General features: G+C 49.1%; 1 protein-coding gene across 4 annotated transcripts; it reads left to right on the top strand.

Annotated features, from left to right (window-relative positions):
• Nucleotides 1-7: 7 nt before the first annotated feature.
• Nucleotides 8-18653, top strand: ATG4B (autophagy related 4B cysteine peptidase). 4 transcript variants are annotated; one of them, XM_085069879.1, is made up of 14 exons: nucleotides 108-160; nucleotides 4426-4524; nucleotides 4967-5038; nucleotides 7015-7113; nucleotides 7549-7650; nucleotides 8068-8140; nucleotides 8488-8567; nucleotides 11786-11982; nucleotides 12893-12971; nucleotides 13664-13809; nucleotides 14428-14484; nucleotides 14946-15039; nucleotides 16881-16986; nucleotides 17252-18653. In XM_085069879.1, exons 1-13 carry the CDS (start codon nucleotides 151-153, stop codon nucleotides 16952-16954), a joined length of 1182 nt encoding a protein of 393 aa, XP_084926005.1. In that variant the 5' UTR covers nucleotides 108-150; the 3' UTR covers nucleotides 16955-16986; nucleotides 17252-18653. The 4 variants fall into 4 exon arrangements, with proteins under 4 accessions (XP_084926007.1, XP_084926005.1, XP_084926006.1 ...); XM_085069880.1 differs by having other exon boundaries at nucleotides 17255-18653; XM_085069881.1 differs by having other exon boundaries at nucleotides 8-160; nucleotides 16881-18653.
• Nucleotides 18654-19061: the final 408 nt, after the last annotated feature.

Genomic DNA, 19061 nt, shown 5'->3' on the forward strand with positions numbered 1-19061 from the left:
TCGTGACGAGCGCCACCGACACCCAATCGGGGCGGAGGCCGGCGGCGAGCGGCGCTCCCATTGGCCGGGCCAGACACGTCGCGCCAGTAGCCGCGCAGGGCCGCGCCGGGCGTGAGTGTCGGCGGCGGCCGCAGGCTCGGCGGGGCCGCCATGGACGCAGGTGGGTCCCGGGCGGGCCCTGCCCGCGGCGCGCCGGCCGCGCTTCCCCTCGGGACTTCCCGGCCTGGCGCGGCCCGGCGGCCGCTCGAGGCCCCCGGCTCCCCGGTGCGGCCTCCCCGACGGGCGGCGGGGAAGGCGCCGCTCCCCGCCTTGGGCACGGCCCTGGGAGCCGCGGCCCTCCGGAGCCCGGCCGCCCGCCCCGGCGGGGCGAAGGGGAACGCGGTGGCTCCGCGGCTGCCGGGGTGGGCCGGCAGAGCCCGGAGCCGGGCGGCGAGTCCCTCCTGCCCTCCCCAGCCTCCCTGCTGGCGTCTTTCCTGGAAAGCTCGGAGCTCTGCCGGCGGGTCGGGGCTGCCCGGGAGGGGAAACGGGGCGGGGAGCGGTGACAGGGCTGGTGTCGCTGTGCCCCGCTCCCCGGCAGGGCTCGAGGGGCGAGAAGGCAGCCTGGGGGTAAGAAGGTGACTTTAGAGGGGTGAGAAGGCTTTCTCGAGGGGTAAGAAGGCGCCTCAGCTACTCAGGGCGCAAGCAAAGCTGTTTGTGGTAGCGATTTGGGGTTCGTGCAGGTAAAAGTAGAAATAAGTGTTTGGCACTTGTGTTGGGACCCGCTTCCCTCCAGCCTTAGCGTAGTGTCAGCTTCCACCCCCTCCGCAGAGATAAGTGTTGTTCCGTAAAAACAAACGCTGCCCTGTGCGCGGTGCGCTCCTCCTCCGCATGGCCGAGCGCGGCTATGCCGGGACTCATAGCTCCCGTCCCTCCTCACGGCTGCCCTGCCTTGGTTTGCCCTCCGTGCCGCTGTCGTTGGCAGCGTGCTCCGGCCGAGAGCGTCCCGGCTCTGCCGAAGCGTGCTCGGATCCAGTGTCACACCTGGGAACCGGACACGTTCCACCGAGTGAACTTGCACCCCTCGATCCGAGAGATGGGTTTGCTTTCCCTTGGTGCGAGCTGTTCAAGGGCAGGAACGCTTCTCTGTGGTGCACGGTGGGGCTGGATCTCCTTCGTGAGAGGAGGAGGACAATCTCTGGGCTCAAGCCCCTTCGTGTTCAGCCCTGCTCCCGAGATGGTTGGGGACCTGACAGCAGAACTTGGAACTGCTTGCTCCAGGCCTCCAAGAAAGCACCACGCTCCAGTGGTCTGACTTTCCTCTCTGTCTCTTAACTCCTTGTTGGTGCTTAGATAATCAGGATTTGTCTTGCTTGAAAGAGCTTAGGGGAAATAAAACGATTTAATCTTTTTTCTGCAAAGGGCAGAAGTAAAGGTTTGAGCTGTTTGGTGTTTTCCAGCAGTGTGTTTTACTAAAGTAGTAAGTTTACCTTCTCTTCTTGACTCTGTTTGAAATGTTCCACATCCAATTGCATTCCTCCTTTCCCTTTGCCTTGGGTGAAGTACCTGTATCAGCCAAAGGAGAGATCATCGTTCTCACTTCTGATTCTTCTTTGGTGGCCTTAGTTGGAGGCCAAAGAATCTGGGGAGGCGTGAGAGCCAGGCTTTTCCAGAGAACAAAGAAGCCCCAGGACCAGTTTGGGAGGGGAGGTGTGGCAAAGCCTGGTTTTCCTTCAGTGCCACTCTCCAAAGCTCAGCTTCAGTATTTTGTCTGAGAAGTTTTTCAGCAGGCAGACTGTGACCAAGGTGGCTGGTGCTGGGAAAATAACCTGCCGTGTTTCTGTTTGAATCACTGAAGCCTTCACTTGTTGTTATTTGTTTCCCAAAGTTGATGGGGAAACAAATGGCTCTGGCTGTGGTATGGGAGATGAAGTTGGTGTCTGTCACAGGGCTCCAGCACATTTGCAAACTGACAGCAGCACTCAGGGGCTGCTCCCAGCACCCAGCTGTGCCTCTGGGTGTGTTTGGTACAAGCTGGGATAATGTTTTTATCTTGAGTGTTTCATTGTGCTGATTAAGAATATAAGAAGGGAGGGAAACTTTCTGCCCTGATTCTGTGTGTTTGGAGAATTGTTCTTGTGTTGAGATGATGGAGCATGTCTCCTATGAGGAAAGGGTGGGAGAGCTAGGGGTGTTCAGCCTAGAGAAGAGAAGGCTCTGGGGAGACCTGAGAGCCCCTTCCAGTGCCTAAAGGAGCTCCAGGAGAGCTGGAGAGGGACTTTGGACAAGGGATGGAGTGACAGGACAAGGGGCAATGACCTCCCACTGCCAGAGGGCAGGGATAGATGGGATATTGGGAAGGAATTGTTCCCTGTGAGGGTGGAGAGGCCGTGGCACAGGGTGCCCAGAGGAGCTGTGGCTGTCCCTGGATCCCTGGAAGTGCCCAAGGCCAGGCTGGACAGGGCTTGGAGCAACCTGGGATAGTGGAAGGTGTCCCTGCCCGTGGCAGGGGGTGGAATGAGATGAACCTGAAGGTTGCTTCCAACCAAACCATTCTGGGATTCTTTTGTGACATGTACAAAGCTTTGCCTCTTCTGCTGAGGCTTTCTGGGATGAGGTATTCTGCAGATCTCATGGAAGGTGGGCCTATGGGGCAGCAATCCAGCCGGCCTCCCATCATTCCCAGTGTGTCCAAAGCTCCTGGAAAGCAAGGCTGCCTTTCTCAGGGTGAGCTGTGCAGGGCTGATAGTCTGCTTTTAAGCTATAAATCCGTGTGAAGTGGAAGTGTTGTGTTTGATGTGCAGAGACTGCACATCCTTCTCTGCGGAAACGGCTGCTCCGCTGTCCTGGATGCTCAGAGGTCGGTAATTAAAATAGACCGAGGGCTTTCTGAAGGTGAAGTTTTGGAGCACTGCCTGAGAAATGTGCTGATCTCACCCAGCTTCTGCAGCTCGGAGAGAAGCAGCTTCAAACAGGATTTCTGCTTGGTGAATTTCCAGATGTATTTCTCTTCATCTCTGGCTTTAAGAAGGAGAGAAAGGCTCCTGTGCAGGCTGTGACAGTCCTTGTGTCCTGCCTGAATTGTTTGGGTCCCACTGGCTCGTATTTAACCCATCTGGGCAATAGCACAGTAGATGGACTTTGGAAAAGTGCTGGAGCACATGAAGGTGGAGGCTTGTAAAGGAAACACTCAGTGACCTCAACCCTTGTGGTGAGTTTACTGCTCCCATTATAATGTCCTTGGTTCTGACTGGGAGCAGCCTCTTGAATTTTCCTCCCTGTCAACAGGAAACCTGAACTCCTATGTCATACTTATGCCTTTTCAACTGTTTTCTCCCCGAATCCCAAATGAATGTCTGACCACCTCTTTGGGATGCACAGCCAGACACACAGGGCCTTGTCCAGAGCCAGATGCTGGCCATTCAGCTGAAGGGCTGCCAGCCTGGAACTCCCCTCCCCAATATGCAGTGTCATGGCACATGTGCTGCATTCCCTGAACACTGGGCAGCTGGGGATATCCTCTGCCTGCTGACCCCTTCCTCCCTTAGCTTTGGAAGGGGAATGACTCCAGCAGTCCCTTTCCAGTTGCTGTGAAGTGTCCAGTTGCAAATCCTGTCTTTGTTAAAGAGCTGATGCCCTGCAAACTGTGGGGCTGCAGAGGTTGTGATATTTGAGCAGGTCAGGGAATGTGGCTGGGAAGGAGAGGTATCATAGCTTGATGTTCCTATGTGGCATCCTTGTTTCACTCATTAAGCTATTTGAGACTCCTTACAGAGAGTTGGATACATGGCAAGCTTCGGAACTGACAAAATAAACCACAGAATATTCCATGGAATACCTTCCTGAGAACTTCAATTTTTATGTTAAAATCATATCTGTTACCTTTTCAAATCCTGTGTCTGTGGATGAGCACATCTGCACAGCTGTGTGTTCCTCTCATTTTGGGGTGACACCTGCAAAAGCTTCTGCTAGGTTTGGTGCCTCTTGAGGAGAGACTGAGCAAGGTTTAGTTCCCACTTTAAGGTGATCTGTGTTTTGTGTATTCTTCCCTCAAAATTTATGTTCTCTGCAAGAGGATTTTAGCCACTTTGCACAATGGAAAAGAGGCCCTCAACATCATCTCCATAGCTGATTATGTGCCTGATGGTGCCTGTTCTGGAAAATGGTGTAGCTGCCAGCTGAAGTTTCAGATGTTTTCTGCCCCAGGCAGAACCTGGAGCTGGTCTGACTTGGAAATCCCACTGCTTTTCTGCCTGTGGAGCAGCAGGGCTTGAGCCAGGGCTGGGTCACCTCTGTACCTCCCAGAGCTGGTGAGTGCAGAGCACTGGGACTGTTTCCTGCCAGCCCAGGGAGGACTCACTGGGTCACAGCAGCTCCGATTCTGTAGCTTTGTCTGGTTTTAAAAACAAAACTTACAAAAGGTCTGTAATTTCTCCTTTCTCTTTCTAGCTACTCTCACCTATGACACCCTCAGGTTTGAATATGAAGACTTCCCTGAGACCAAAGAACCCGTTTGGATCCTCGGCCGGAAATACAGTGTTTTTACAGGTATGTGGTGTGCACAGTGCAACGTTTTAGGCTCCAGAGGACTTTGTTAGTGTTGCACTTGGGTTTTAGCTGCCATACTTCTGTCTGTCTGGCCTTTCCATGGACTCTGGAATATTTTTGTGCAGACAGTTACTGTATATTTGTTGTTGGGACATATCATGAGGGCAGGATGGTGGAGGCAGGGGGTAGGAAGATGGTTTGCTGCTTCGTAATTTGCCTGTGGCCTTAATGTCTTTGGGTTGCTTGCAGCTGTTCTGGGGGGAAAGGAAGTTCTTTGTGCACAGCAGCACAGTCCTGTTCCTCAGCCAAACTGTGCCTCTCTGGGCCTGCAGCCTGTGAGGAGCAGAATCCTGTTGTTGTTGGGGAGGGTGAGTGGGAGGGAAGTTTAGCTGTCTTGGTGCCACTTTCACATGTGTGCCTTTCCATGCTGAACACTTTCCAGAGAAGGAAGAGATCCTGTTGGATGTGACCTCTCGGCTTTGGTTCACCTACAGAAAGAACTTCCCTGCTATTGGTATGTACTCTGGAGGAGTCTGAAGGCATCCTGGAAATTATTACAATCTGGTTATCCCTAATAAAACAGTCCCCACAGACATGACATCATTTCCATTCATAAGAGTCTGAAATGTGCTTCATGTAATTGATTAGACAGACTTTTTGTTTGTTTGATAATGAGAATTCCTCATCCCCTTGGGTAGGAGGGATAGCAGTGGTTTTTAAAAGAATACAAGGAGGAGTTTAGGAAGCCTGTTCTTTTTTTAGGCAACATGGAAGGATTTTTGTACTTCATCACATCCTACATCAGTCTAGTGTGAAATACTATTGAATTATGGTCTTGGGCTTGAAGTGGATTAAAATGGTGAAAGCTAGAGAATGATACAGAAATTGCTGCCTTTGTGCATCTGCTCCAGTCTGTACGTGGGGGTTTTGTTTGTCTGGGGGGAGTTAGGTGCCTGAAGTGTCTGCTACACACAGGAGCTATAGTGATGTGAGAATATTTCCCAGTGAAGTTGAAGGAGTATATCTTGGTTCCTTAAGCTATTCTGCATGACCTCTTCTGGGGTTTGGGTTTGTGTGCTGGGTGCAAGGTGTATCAGGAGATCTAGGAGCAGCTAAATGGATTCCAAGCCCTACCCATGTCCCCCTTCTGTCATTGTCAGTGGGAAAGTAACATGGCTCAGGTTTGGAAAAGACTTCTTTGTAATTGGTCCTTCTGGCTTGTGCTGTTCTTTCCCTGCTGGGGAGCCCTCTTCCTCACAAGCTCTGAGACATCTTTAATGCAGTTTAATCTTTAAATTCATGCTTGTGCACCATAGTTAAACATATGTTTGAGATTGAAGGGTTAGCACATGTTTAACTGGCTCACAAATACAGTTGGGGTTTCTGTGTGAGTCATTAAAGGCTGGGAGGTGAAGACAGACCCCATTTTCTGAGTCATTTCCCATTTCACAATAGGTATGATTTGCCTGTCTTACAGTAAACCTTTTCCAGTATTTTTTCTCCCAGTCATCCCTGTTACTGTTCATCCCTTCCCTCTCTGCTTGCCCACTTAAATATTTTAAGGGTTCGGGAACTGTCTAATGCTCATTTTGTAAAGCATTATCACTTTTGGAATTTGTACATGTCATGACTTTCTGGTGGAATTACAGAAAACAACTGCTGACCATTGAGAAGCTGATCAAATAGTTCTCTAGATGATGTTTCTCCGTGTTTAACACCAAAAGAAGAAAGCAACATTACAAAGACTTGCAGAAGCTGTGCCCAGGCACAGCTTACCTACTGTGATCACACTGAACATTTGATCTCTGTTATTTGTAGTAACAGCCAGAGCTGCAGTGGAGGAGCAGCAGTTTCCTTTGGAAGGTCTGTCAGGGAAATGCTTCCAGCCTTGTCTCCTTTGTCTTAGACTTTCCAGAATGAGCTGATATCCAGCTTATTCTCCAACCATACGTAGGACGTGTCTTTTTTTTGTTGCTTGGGTAGTGGTTTTTTTTGGCTGGTGCCTTTTTTTATTGGTCTGACTACATGGTTCACTTTGAAATCTTATTCATAGCCACTTCTGATGTGGGAATTCCCCAGGACTGGTTTGTTTTGCATGATAGTTGCCTTCTCAGGATGAGGATTACAGGAGTCATCTCTAAGAAGTACCTTTGTGTAGAAATGTGTCTCTGAACAGGGCTGGGAGTCTGCAGCCAGGCTCAAGGGCTGTTGTGTTCCTGAGAAGTTCAGCTCTCTCTTGGGTTGTTTGGATTTCTCTCAGAATTTTTTCCCTTTTCAGTTATTGTTAGAGGAGTTTATTTTTTTTTTTAACAGATGCCACTAAGTTACTCATTGAAAACCACAGTTTTGGTTCTCAGCCCTGGGTGTGTGATCTAAGCTAGTCCTCATTCCCCATCCTGTTTCTTGGTGAACCTGCTGCCCATTCATTCTTGTCCCTCTTGGCACTGTCTGATCATTCATTCCCTGTTCATGTTCTGTCCTTGTTTGCAGGAGGAACTGGTCCCACCTCTGACACGGGCTGGGGCTGTATGCTGCGCTGTGGCCAGATGATCTTTGCTCAGGCCTTGGTCTGCAGGCATTTGGGAAGAGGTAAAGCAGTGCACAGCCCACACTGACTTCCAGGGCCATGTGCTCCCACGAGAGCAGCACTTGGAAGGGCAGAGATAACAAGGCCACAGCTGGGAATTGCTGAGGGTTCTGTAACTTTTTCTTCAGTCTTCTCAAGTTCAGGGCTGTCAAAAGAATAGTCTACTGGGAACTCTCCGGGGATATTTGTATTTTTTTATTTATTTGTGTTTTGTTTTGTTTGCTTTTCTGTGGGTGATAGCTTTTTATCCCAGCTGTAAGAATGTTTCCTGTTATTTTAAAACTAGCCCTTTACTGTTGGGAATGCCTCAGATGCCTAGTAATAATGTAATGTTGTGAAAATTGAGTTGGTCAATACACAGGAAGAGAGCTGCAGCTTGCAGCCTCTGGTTGCTAATAAGTACCATGTTTATTTCATATATCCCTTGTCTGTCTTAGACTGGAGGTGGATAAAAGGGAAGAGGCAGATGGATAATTACTTCAACGTTCTTAATGCCTTCATTGACAAAAAAGACAGCTACTATTCCATTCACCAGATAGGTAAGAAGAAAGAAATGCTCATGTAGCAAATGGACTAAGGAAAGCTCTCACCTTAATATAAAAAGTCCTGAAAAATAAGAGAAGCAGCCTGTACCAGTGTTTCCTGTGGGGTGTTAAGGCATAGCTTCAGTGAACAGAACTCAGGTCACAGGAGTGGTCTAGTGATCAAACACTGGGTAAAGCTTCTTCTGAGGCAACACTGCCCTTTGAACTTCTGTGCTGCTGCATTTTGGGGACAGGATTTGCTTTGCAGTCCTTCAGGATGTGTTTCTCACCCCATGAAACAGTAAACACTTCTCTTTCAATAATGTTTCCAAGTAAGAATTCTTCCCTATTAAATACAAACCTGATTAGGAAGGGATACAGTGTGGGTGGAATTATTTACTACATTATTCTGGTTTTTTTGCTGTGATGCAGCCCAGATGGGAGTCGGAGAGGGAAAATCCATAGGCCAGTGGTACGGACCAAACACGGTTGCACAGGTACTCAAGTAAGTGCTGCCCTTTTCCTTTTCTCTGTTGAATCAGGCAGGGGGGCTGGCTGGTGTGTGGTACCTCTGAGCTTACAGGGCTCTGCCTGGTGTTGGAGCATGGCCTGCCTTTAATAACACCCTCCCTCCTCTCGACATTCTCCCCTCACGTTGGTAGATGAGCAGGTAGCTCCCTGGAATAGGCTGGAATTGCCTAACAGCAGCTCTCCCTGGTCAAAGCACATTTCACATCATAATTGATAACACCACTCTCTCCTAATCCAGTTTCTCCTCTCTGATACATCACCATCTTTGCCTTGTAGTTGTACTAATCCTTTGTCACTTACTTGTTTTTAATTTTCCTGTAGAAAACTGGCAACTTTCGATACGTGGAGTTCCCTGGCAGTACATATAGCCATGGACAACACAGTAGTGATGGAAGAAATCCGTAAGTATCACGTGGAGGTAGAGTGTGGTATATCCTCAGCAGCAAGAGGCCAGAAAAAAGCTGGAGAACACAAGAAGCATGAAGTACATGTTCTGTCTTTGAGAAATTGTTCCCTGTGAGGGTGGGGAGGCCCTGGCACAGGGTGCCCAGAGAAGCTGTGGCTGCCCCTGGATCCCTGGCAGTGTCCAAGGCCAGGTTGGACAGGGCTTGGAGCAACCTGGGATAGTGGAAGGTGTCCCTGCCTGTGGCAGGGGGTGGAATGAGATGAGCTTTAAGGTCTCTTCCAACACTCATGATCTGTGAAAGCTATGTCCAAGTGTGCTAAAACAAGGTGAGAATTGCTGTTCTTGGACAAGGATGGGGCCTTGTTTGACTTTCATTTCATTTGATGATGCCTCTGGATCTAGAGAGAAGGGTTGCTTACCTTCAGACAACATGTGGGAGCTGCTTGGGAGGCAATGTCAGACTAGCTGATGGTCACAAGGAGCAAGCAGTAAATGGCTGGTTCCTCTCCCATATAATTGGTAGGTAGGTTTTGCTGTAAGACAAAGTAAGAAAACTAGAACAGACCACTGAAGAGGAAAAGGACCAAAATTGGGTTAGGGAGAGGATAAGAAGGGAATCCATAACTAGAGTGGATCTCTCATCATTTTAAGGAATATTCACTGGTGGTGTTTTTTTTTGCCTTTTTTTTTGTTTGTTTTTTGGTGCATCCTGCCCACAGGGTGGCTCTGGAGACTGAGCAGCTCTTCATGCCCATCTTGAGCCTGCCTGCTCTGGCTGCAGCTGCAGTCACCAAAGCTGAGCACCTGCATTGCTGGTTGCTGCAGCCCTGCACAGTCCTGGCCTCAGCAGCCTTCCCATGGCTTGCTTTAGGCTAATTCCTGAGGCAGTGAGCCCACTCTGCACAAACCTTGTAGTGTTTCTGCCAGGGCAGTGCTCTGAAACAGCTGGTTTAGGGTTACAGGTGAGGTCGTGGCTGGCATCATTTAGGCTGGTGTGGCTGCCACAGAGCCAAGATCAATAGCCAGGCAATTTATGCCTGGAGTGCAGGATAGTCACTTTACAAAGTCACATCTCTTGTCAGGTAGTCTCAGTTGCATCTGAGAAGTGCGTGTCTGACCTTAGCTGAAGGTATGTGCTGACGCCCTTGGCTTAAACAAAGGCCAGTTTTAAAACAGAAATTGGATTTATCTTTCATCTTTAGCCTGAGAACATCACTTCTAGAGCTGAAGCATGCTGGCTACAAGGCTTGGGTGTGCTGCAGGCTCTGTGTGGCTGTTCAGCACTGCTACTGCTTCAAGTGACATGTCAATACAACTTGTCATGGGCAGGGATGTGTGTGCTTGTTTTTGTCAAATGTGGATCATAATGTACCTGTTCAGGGCCTGAAGGTCACTGTGTGAATGGGTCTGATGTGTTACACATCTGTAGGTTTGTGTTTGATACCTTGTGCCCCAAACATTGTGGATAGAAGTAATGTTGTTTGATACATGTTACTTCAGTCACTGATAGGGTTCAGCCAAAGGTTCACAGGAAATGCCTTTTGCTACAGCAGTGAAGAAACATAAATCTTTATTCCTTCTGAGTCAGTGTTCTATGAAAAGAGGCATCTCAGCTAGGTGTTGGAGAATCCTGTCCATCACAAAGGTGGTGAGAATCCAAGACAGTAAAGCCAGAACCTGCCAGCAGCAGCCACAGCAGGAGAGGTGTCAACAGATCTGTTGGAATATGTTTGCAGTAAATTGTTTGGATCCAGCTGGGAAGCTTTAGGCAGGTTCTGCTGTGCTGTGGCACCACAGAACTGCTAAGCCTGCCAGATATCAAGGTGAATTTAGTCTATGCCAAGTTCTCTGCTGCTTAAACTGGAGGTAAATATGTTCATACCACAGTGCAGGATTGCCATGTGCTTTGCCTGATGAGGAAACCTGCAGTGACACCCCATTCAGCAACAGCTGTGGCTTGGCAGCTGATTTCACATCATCAGCAGGCTACTGCAACAAAAGAACCTGTTTTAACAGGAGAATTCACTACAAATAATGACTGGGTTTCCTCAGAACCTCTGGTAACTTATGTCTGTGCATGAGATGCACACATACACCTTCTCCTTCCTTGAGGAACAGTATAGGGAGGAACTGCTAACCTCTGTGCAGGTTGTCTCTCTTCCTGAGGCTTTAGATCGAAGTTCTGTTTCTTCCAAATTTGGGTGTAATGCTGTCCTCATTCAGCTGGTTTTGAAGGTCTCAGAAGTGAACAAACACCTGGCTGAAATGGCTGGTGATGAAGGTGTTTGTTTACATCATGTCCTACCTGCTAGAGTGTCCTGGCATTCAGTTTAGGCTGGGAATAAATTAAATGAGCCTCTGGCATTTTGTCTAATTGCCTTGGCTTCATGATTAAAGTGCTGGGGGTTTCTTTGGGGTTTTGGGTTTGGTTTTTTTTTCCCCACACACCCAGCAAGTAATGAAATTGGCCAGTGAGATGGGTAGGCTTGGAGTTGTTTCTGGACCATAATTTACATAACCTGGATGCATTACAGCCTGGTTGTGTGTTTGTCAAGCCTTTAGAATGAGGATGCAGAGTGCTTATGTCATGTGTATGCCCTGAGGAGTTCTGCTGCCCCATATCTTAGAGGCAAAGCTCGTTCTGAAATTGCAGAGTTTAATGCTCATACTGCTTTAGGTCTGTGAAGTAGCTTGTGAGTGATCCCCAATAAAATTTATGAAGGTTTTTGTGAACTATTGTAACTATTCTAGACAGATACCACGTTTGTATCTTGCTACAACACTTAATTGCAGGTGAATGTTTCCTGTGTTAAGTCATAATGCTGTCCTCATTCAGTTAATTCATCCTCTGTGAACTCCTCCAGAGCTGGACACTACAGAACTTTCCTCTTTCTGCCTACAAGCTGTGTGAATTCAGGGCTGTTGTCTGACCTGCTAACCAACTCGTCCAGCCTTGTTGGCACAGGTGGTTGCTCACCTTTCAGGAAGAATTTGCATTTTCTCTGCCCAGCAGTTGGTAGCTGTGAGCACATGGCTCTTGGCATGAGCCCTGCACAGAAACCACACAGTCCCAGCACTCCACCTCATCAAGCTTTTCTTGGGTCGAAGTGCTGTAGGCTTTTAGTAAAGAGCAATTGTTGATCAGCTGAGTGACTCAAGGTCTGCAAACAGAGGTGACTTGTGACACTTTCTGCTCCTGTTCCCTTCCCACAGGACGGTTGTGCCAGTCCAACCTGCCGTGTGCTGGAGCTGCAGCATGCCCTGCCCTGGAGTCAGACGTGCTCTATAATGGGTGCCCAGAGGACGTGGGGCTTAGAGATAGGCTCAGCCTGTGGAAACCACTGGTGCTGCTGATACCTCTCCGCCTCGGGCTCACCGAGATCAATGAAGCCTATATTGAAACACTAAAGGTAGGGAATCTGGAGCTAAATTCCCGCGGGTGTGATGCTTAAGGATCCTGTTGTGAGTGAAGTAATTACTCAGAAGTAATTGCAAAAGGAAAATGTGTTTGGAGACAATCCTTGTCAAAGGTCAGGATATAGGTTCTTGCAAACTCTAGTCAGGAAAGTGGGGGGCTTGAGGGATGTGGCCCTTTTTGGTTGGTTGTTTTTTTTTCTTTTGAGGATCTTCACAGCTTAAATCTCAGTCCCTCTTTGTGTTTAGATGGTACTAACCTGCTGAAGCCTTTGTTCAGCACAGCTGTACCCTGCTTGGACATAAACTGAGCGCTAGTTTATACAGTGTTACACACTTGCCATGGCTCTGATGCAAGTTTGTGCTGCAGACTGAGGCTAAGAGCTGCCAGGTGTTTGCAGGTTGGAATATTGAGAAGCTGCAAAATTTAGGGTGTGCACAAGACAGGGTGCACAATGCTAGCAAGCTCTGAGCTTGAGCAAGAGACCTCCAGATTCAGATTCATGGGAGGTTACTTCCCTTAACATGCTTGGCTGCTCCAGGTGGTTAAGGAAACACTATTTCCTGAATGATTGTTCCCTCCCTGGAGCACTGTTGCAACCTGATGACAGCTCCAGGGATCTTGTCACTGATGGCAGCAGAGCAACTAGTGCAGCTTCTTTCATTTGGTCCACCTCTGTTCCTTTCAGCAGTTAAAAGTGGTTTTGAGCTGCTTCCATGTTCCTAGAAGGCCCTGTGTTGCAGCCTGATGGAGATTTTCTCCAGAAGTGGCTGGTTTTGCTGCTAGACTTGCTGATTTTCCATGTCCCTGTCCATCTTTCCCACTGCATTTTTGGATGTTTGCCTTTGTTCCCAGCTGCTGTTTCACTGTCTGTCAGCTGTATGTTCTCTGTGTTGCTTTTCCAGCACTGCTTCATGATGCCCCAGTCGCTGGGAGTGATCGGAGGGAAGCCAAACAGTGCTCACTACTTCATTGGCTATGTAGGTGAGTGCCCAGAGGACTGCAAAGACTGTCCGAGCATCTCCCCCAGCTAAAAAATGCTTGTGGGGTGGCACAGCTTTCCTGCTTGGCCTGTGGTGCATGCTGCAGGGTTTTGCTTTCCTGCTGGAAGTGTGGAAGGCTGCTGTGGGCTGAAGCTGTCACCTGAGTGATGTAGATTTGAACAGTGGCCATAAACTTCCACTGTGTTACACTAAATCCTGTCTGTGAAGAGGAGTGCATAGAGCCTGTTTCCTGCATTCAGAGCTGACCTCCCTCTGTGGCTTGGCTGGATTTAACTGTCCTTTAAGTGTTCCTCAAACCCTACAAACTCTTGTTACTCTCCTCCTTCCCTCTGGTTTCTTCTCTGCTGGAGACCTCAGGTTATTTTTGCTTTAGATTTCTGGGGTCTATGTAAGCTTACCCAGGAAGGGATGAGCAGGAACAGTATCCAAATAGTGCCTGTGCCTCAGTCCCAAGCTGTCACAGTGGAGGGCCACCATGGTTGTGCTGGCAGCTGTGCCTGGCTGAGAAGCATTTGGGGAAGTGGCTGAAAGCAAGATGTCCCTGGAATGTGAATTCCTCTGTGTGGTTATGAGGGCTGACTCTGCCGTTGCTCTTCCTCCTCTTTCTCACTCACCACTTCTCAGCTTCTGGCATGGTTCTTCCTGTTGATGTGTCCTTGCCTCTCTGCCCAGGTGAGGAGCTCATTTACCTGGATCCCCACACCACGCAGCCAGCAGTGGAGCCCAGTGAGAGTGGCTGCCTCCCCGATGAAAGCTTCCACTGCCAGCACCCTCCGTGCAGGATGAGCATCGCCGAGCTCGACCCCTCCATTGCCGTGGTGTGTTCCTGTTCCACATCACCCCCAGGAGCAGTGCTGGGGTCCATGTGTTCCACAGGGAGCTGGCAAAGGCAGTGCTGATGGGTATTCTGTGATGCTGTGCTCTGGGCAAGTGCTGCCGTGGGTTTCGATGACACTGGTAAAGCAGCTCCTCATGCAGAAAGTGGTTTATCCCAGGGAAATCCCCCTTGCATGGCAGTTAAATGCCATTCCTCATGGAGCAGTGTTGTTCTCTCAGGTTTAGTTTGGACTTTGATTTTGGCCTTTTGATGGGCAGATCTGAATCAGTTCCTGAATCCATATGAAGGTTTGCCTTTGCTTGTTTTCTACTGAACCTGAGATACCTGCCCTGTGTTTCCATAGGGTTTGCTCCTCCTGGTTTTCCTTCTGCATTAAAGCAAATATTGATGATTCCAGCACTGTGATAGCCTGTTCATATCAAGCCCTTGTGGAGTGTTCAGTTTTACAGGGCAGTGTGAGGCATACTTTTAAAGCAAGGCAGTTTGGAGTAGTAACTGCTCCCAGTCCTGATCATGTTACGTGGTGTTAATATAGGACCTGAAGTCTAAAATGATCAATCTAAAATACAGAAAGATAAATTTTTCTTCTTCTTTTCAGGGCTTTTTCTGCAACACAGAGGCAGACTTTAACGACTGGTGCCAGCAAATCAAAAAGGTTTGTGTTTATAGATCTGGTCAGACATTGGAACAGGCTGCCTAGGGAAGTGATGGAGTCCCCATCTCAGGAAGTGTTGAAAAGGCATGTGGATGTGGCACTTGGGGACATGCTTCAGTGGTGGGGGAATGGTTGGACTCAAAGATCTTCGAGTTATTTTCCACCTTTAGTGAGTCTCTGATTCTCTATCCCTGGGAAAGGAGTATCAGGTATTGCCTTGTTTCCAAACCCCTGCACAGAGACCACATCCTCTGCAGCATGACCCCATTTTAAGCACATTAAAATAGTTTCTTAAATTACAAAAAGGAGCATAGCTCTGAAATTCTGTTGATGATGTGAGTCAAAACATTTGAAAAACGTTTTTCCAGCTGCAGTGAAGTCCCAACAGATCATTATTACCCCCTGAAGAGCACCAGCAGTGCAGAGCTGTTGGTTCTCACGGCTCTGCTCTGTCTCCACAGCTGTCCCTGGTCAGAGGAGCGCTGCCGATGTTCGAGCTGGTGGAACGCCAGCCCTCACACTTCTCCAACCCTGATGTCCTGAATCTCACACCAGGTGAGGCCATGCAGGGAGGGAGAGCTGAGGGGGAGTCAGTCCCTTTGGGTTTTTGGAAATCATGTGGAATTACATGATGACTTCTAGTATGTTCCTGTTCCACCTGGAGTTTAATCTGGAGCTCTTGGGTCAATTGATGTAGTTCTTTGACTTTCAGCTAGAGGTCTGCAGATCCCACAGTGTCTCAGGATGATTTTTAGAATAATCTGTGAATGGTGATAGGGACTGAGCAGAAGACAAAACAAGTTGATAGGCTGTCACAGCAATGTGACTCCATGGTTTCTAAAGAGATACTTGGAGGAATCAAAACTGTCCATTGAAAAGGCTGAAATCCAAGTTTGTTGGTAATGAAAATGCTCTAAGACAGGGCTGGTCACACTTAGTTCCAGCATAAGGCACTCCTTCCTGGCATGTACCACTACCAGTGTGAAAAAGGACAAGTGCTGGGCACTAATCTTGCCTGTTGGGCTCTGCTTATCTCATTAATAACATACACAAACATTGCAGGAGATAAAGCCATTGGCTGCTTCTGCCAAGAGCAGTGAGCGTGTGTGGGCAAGCCTGTCCCATCACCAGGCAGCCTCCTGGCAACCTGCACACTGCACTTCCTGGTGTCTCTCTCTCTCCTTTCTTAAAAGCCTTCCTTATCGCACTGTCCTTTGCTGTTAAGAGTGATCAATTCCTTTAAACTGTCAGTTGATCCTTGCCTGTCTTTAATTGTCCCTAACTGGTGTCTTTCCCACTCTTAAAAAAATGTTCTTGTAATGGACTATTTGTCTTTCTCCTTCTTTGCTGGTTTGTAGATCCTCTCCCATCCGCCACAGCCATTCCACTTCTGTTAGTCCTGTCTCTCATTAGAAGCAGTAATTGAACTTTGAGCCCCTTTCAGGGCCTGAAGGGGTTCCAAGAAAGCTGGAGAGGACACACAGTGACAGGTCATGGGGGAGAAGCTTCCCACTGACAGAGGGCAGGGATAGATGGAATATTGGGAAGGAATTCCTCCCTGTGAGGGTGGGGAGGCCCTGGCACAGGTTGCCCAGAGAAGCTGTGGCTGCCCCTGGATCCCTGGAAGTGTCCAAGGCCAGGTTGGACAGGGCTTGGAGCAGCCTGGGATAGTGGAAGGTGTCCCTGCCATGGCAGGGGGTGGAACTGGATGAGCCTTAAGGTTCCTTCCAACCCAAACCATTCTGGGATTCTGTGACTGTCCAGCCTGATATAATAACACAGGTGTCTCCTTTACTTCTCCCTGTGCTAAAGTTGCTTTCCCTTTAGGTTTGAGCTTCTTCCTTACCATATAGTTGGAAGGATAGACAGGCAGGATCAACTAACGTTGCCTTTCCTCACAAAACGGACTGTACTAATTGCTGTACTAATTGGGAGAGTGCATGTTGTAATTACATTCCTTAACAGTTGTACCAAAGGCAACTATAGCAGAAACAATTTTCTAATACATAGTGGTAAATGTATCTCTTAACAGGAACAAAGGTCTTCATGGGTATTAGTCCAGACCTGGGCAAGTTCTCCTATTTTGAGCCTCTTGGGGCAGAACAGTCTCCTGCAAATGCAGAGCTGAGGCACAGGAAGGTTGTTCAAAATACTGGCAGCAGAAATGGGTTAGGATCTGTGAAAGATGATGCACTTCTGTGCTCCATGTAATTCTCTCCAGTGCATTTTCCTTGCCACTGACACGTTCTTACCCTCCTCAGGGCCCTCACTCAGGTTTCTCATCGAGTCTTGGAACTTGTAGGCACTTGTCACTCAAACTGTGATGCCCTCCAGCTGCTGGTCTTGCTGACAGTCACAGCATCCCACTGAGGCAGCGCTTTCTTCTTCTCTTCCAGACTCCTCTGATGCCGACAGATTGGAAAGGTTCTTTGACTCGGAAGATGAAGACTTTGAAATCCTGTCCCTTTGAAAACCAATAGGAAACTGACTCTGCAAATTTGTGTATGTGTGGGGAGAAGGGGGGAGGGAAGCTCCTTCGAGAGCCTGGGGCTACCGGTTTTCATAGGCGCTTGCTGCCATCCCTGCCTCCTGTCCATCCTGGCATTCCGTGCAGCCTCGGAGCGAAGCGCGCAGTGTCTGCGGCGGGATGAAGAACCGAGCGGGTGTTACAGCCTTACTGGCTGCAGTTGGAATTCCTCAGCAGCAAACAGTTGCTGGAAGTGGATGCAGTGGTGCTTAGGAGTTCAAAGCCTATCTGTTACATCAGCAGGTCAGCTGGGCCTTCCGGGGGAGGCACGGAAATCGTTAGAGCGCTGAATCCTTCCATGGGGACTCCCCTCTGAAGCTTAAGTAGAGCCCACCCGTCATTTAGCAGGAGAAACGTCCAGTTAATGCCTTTAGCAGCTTCCCTTCTCACTGGCCAACCTGGACTGCAGCTCACTACGCCAAGGAACAGCAGCCACGTCCCACAGACAGCTGTGAAGCCTCCGGAGTGCCGGTCCCTACAGTACAACTCCTGTTCATGCTCTGCAGGACACTCAGCACTACCTCTCCTGTTCACAACCTATGGAAAGGGAATTGAGGGAACTTCTAAGTGACTGGGAATTCAATAAGTGAAGTGTGGAGCAGTGCTGTGCTGCTGGGGAGGAGCAGCACAGTCCCAGTTTAAGTAACAGAAGGACGGAAGAATAGAAAACGTGTGTGTTGCTCAGTGAGTCAGTCCATGTGCTTCTACAATGGAATAGTGTCTACAGCAAGTACCTTCAGGAAGGCTGCTTTGAGCAGAACAGTGAATTCCACAGCCCTGGAAACAAAAGAGTCCAGAGCTGGGAAAGGTGAAACAGGGCAGCAGAGATCTGCCAGGTGTGTGCCAGGCTTCTGCCTGTCCTCCAGTATGCTGGCATGACAACTAGGGAGTTATGGTGACCTGCCAAAAACCTGGGCTGTAAAACCTCTTGAGGTGCCCTGGGTGGGTTGGTCAGCAGTTCCTCCAGCTACTCCTGTGAGACATTCCCTTTCCAAAGCAGAAGAGGTGCCTGAAGGTGGAGCAGGTTTCCGAGCTGTGTCAGCACCTTGCCTCTGCCAGCTCCCCTCCCTGCGGAGTGTGCCCAGAGGTGCTGTAGGAGCTAACCTGGAGAAACCTCTGTCAGGTAACCATGCCAAGAAGGGCAGAATGCCTTGAGAAGGTCCAAGTATACTGGAAATTTGAGCTACTTTAAGACAGTAGCTCTGCCTAGGGCCCTTCTCCACACAGAGAAAGGTAACTGTGGAGGAGAGCTGTCTCCATGCACACTGCAAGGGAAGTTGCTGCCGTAGTTTCCTTGGTGCATGCTGCACACTGCAACCCTGTTTACAAGGCTTTGGTTGGTGCATTCAGGTTTGGAACCTGGCAGATGATGATGTTACGCCCAAAGGTGGTGCCACCGGGCTAGAAATGACCTGTGTCCCCCGTGACTGACCTACTGATGCTCTAACTGTCCCTGTGATACCTGAAAGCAGAGGTTTGAACTGGGAACCACAATGCTTCTGTCACTAAATTATTATTTGCTGCTTTCTGCCTGCTTCTCTTCTTCTCTCTTGTAGTCAGGGGAAGAGGCAGCAGAAGAAGTGGGGCTGTGCTCCATTCATCTGCTTTCAATTTCTATCTGAATAAACCGATGTAAAATCTTTGCCTGTCCTAATGTCCTTGCACAAGGAGGTGGAGGTGTAGTATGCAGTACACCAGAGGAGTCCAGTCTGTAGAGGGGCTCCGAGAAAGCTGGAGAAGGACTTTGGACAAGGGACTGGAGTGACAGGACAAGGGTGAATGGCTTCCCACTGCCAGAGGGCAGGCTTAGAGGGGATACTGGGAAGAAATTCTTCCCTGTGAGGGTGGTGTGGCCCTGGCACAGGGTGCCCAGAGAAGCTGTGGCTGCCCCTGGATCCCTGGAAGTGTCCAATGCCTAGTTGGACACGGTTTGGAGTAACCTGGGACAGTGGAAGGTACCCTTGCCCATAGAAAAATATGATCCTCAAGATCCCTTTCCACCCGAAATCATTCTGTGATTCCATGGTTTATTTCATGTTTGTGGTTTTAT

Source organism: Lichenostomus cassidix, chromosome 9 (genome assembly GCF_008360975.1).
Source record: "Lichenostomus cassidix isolate B80296 chromosome 9, HeHo_3.0, whole genome shotgun sequence".
NCBI lineage: Eukaryota > Metazoa > Chordata > Aves > Passeriformes > Meliphagidae > Lichenostomus > Lichenostomus cassidix.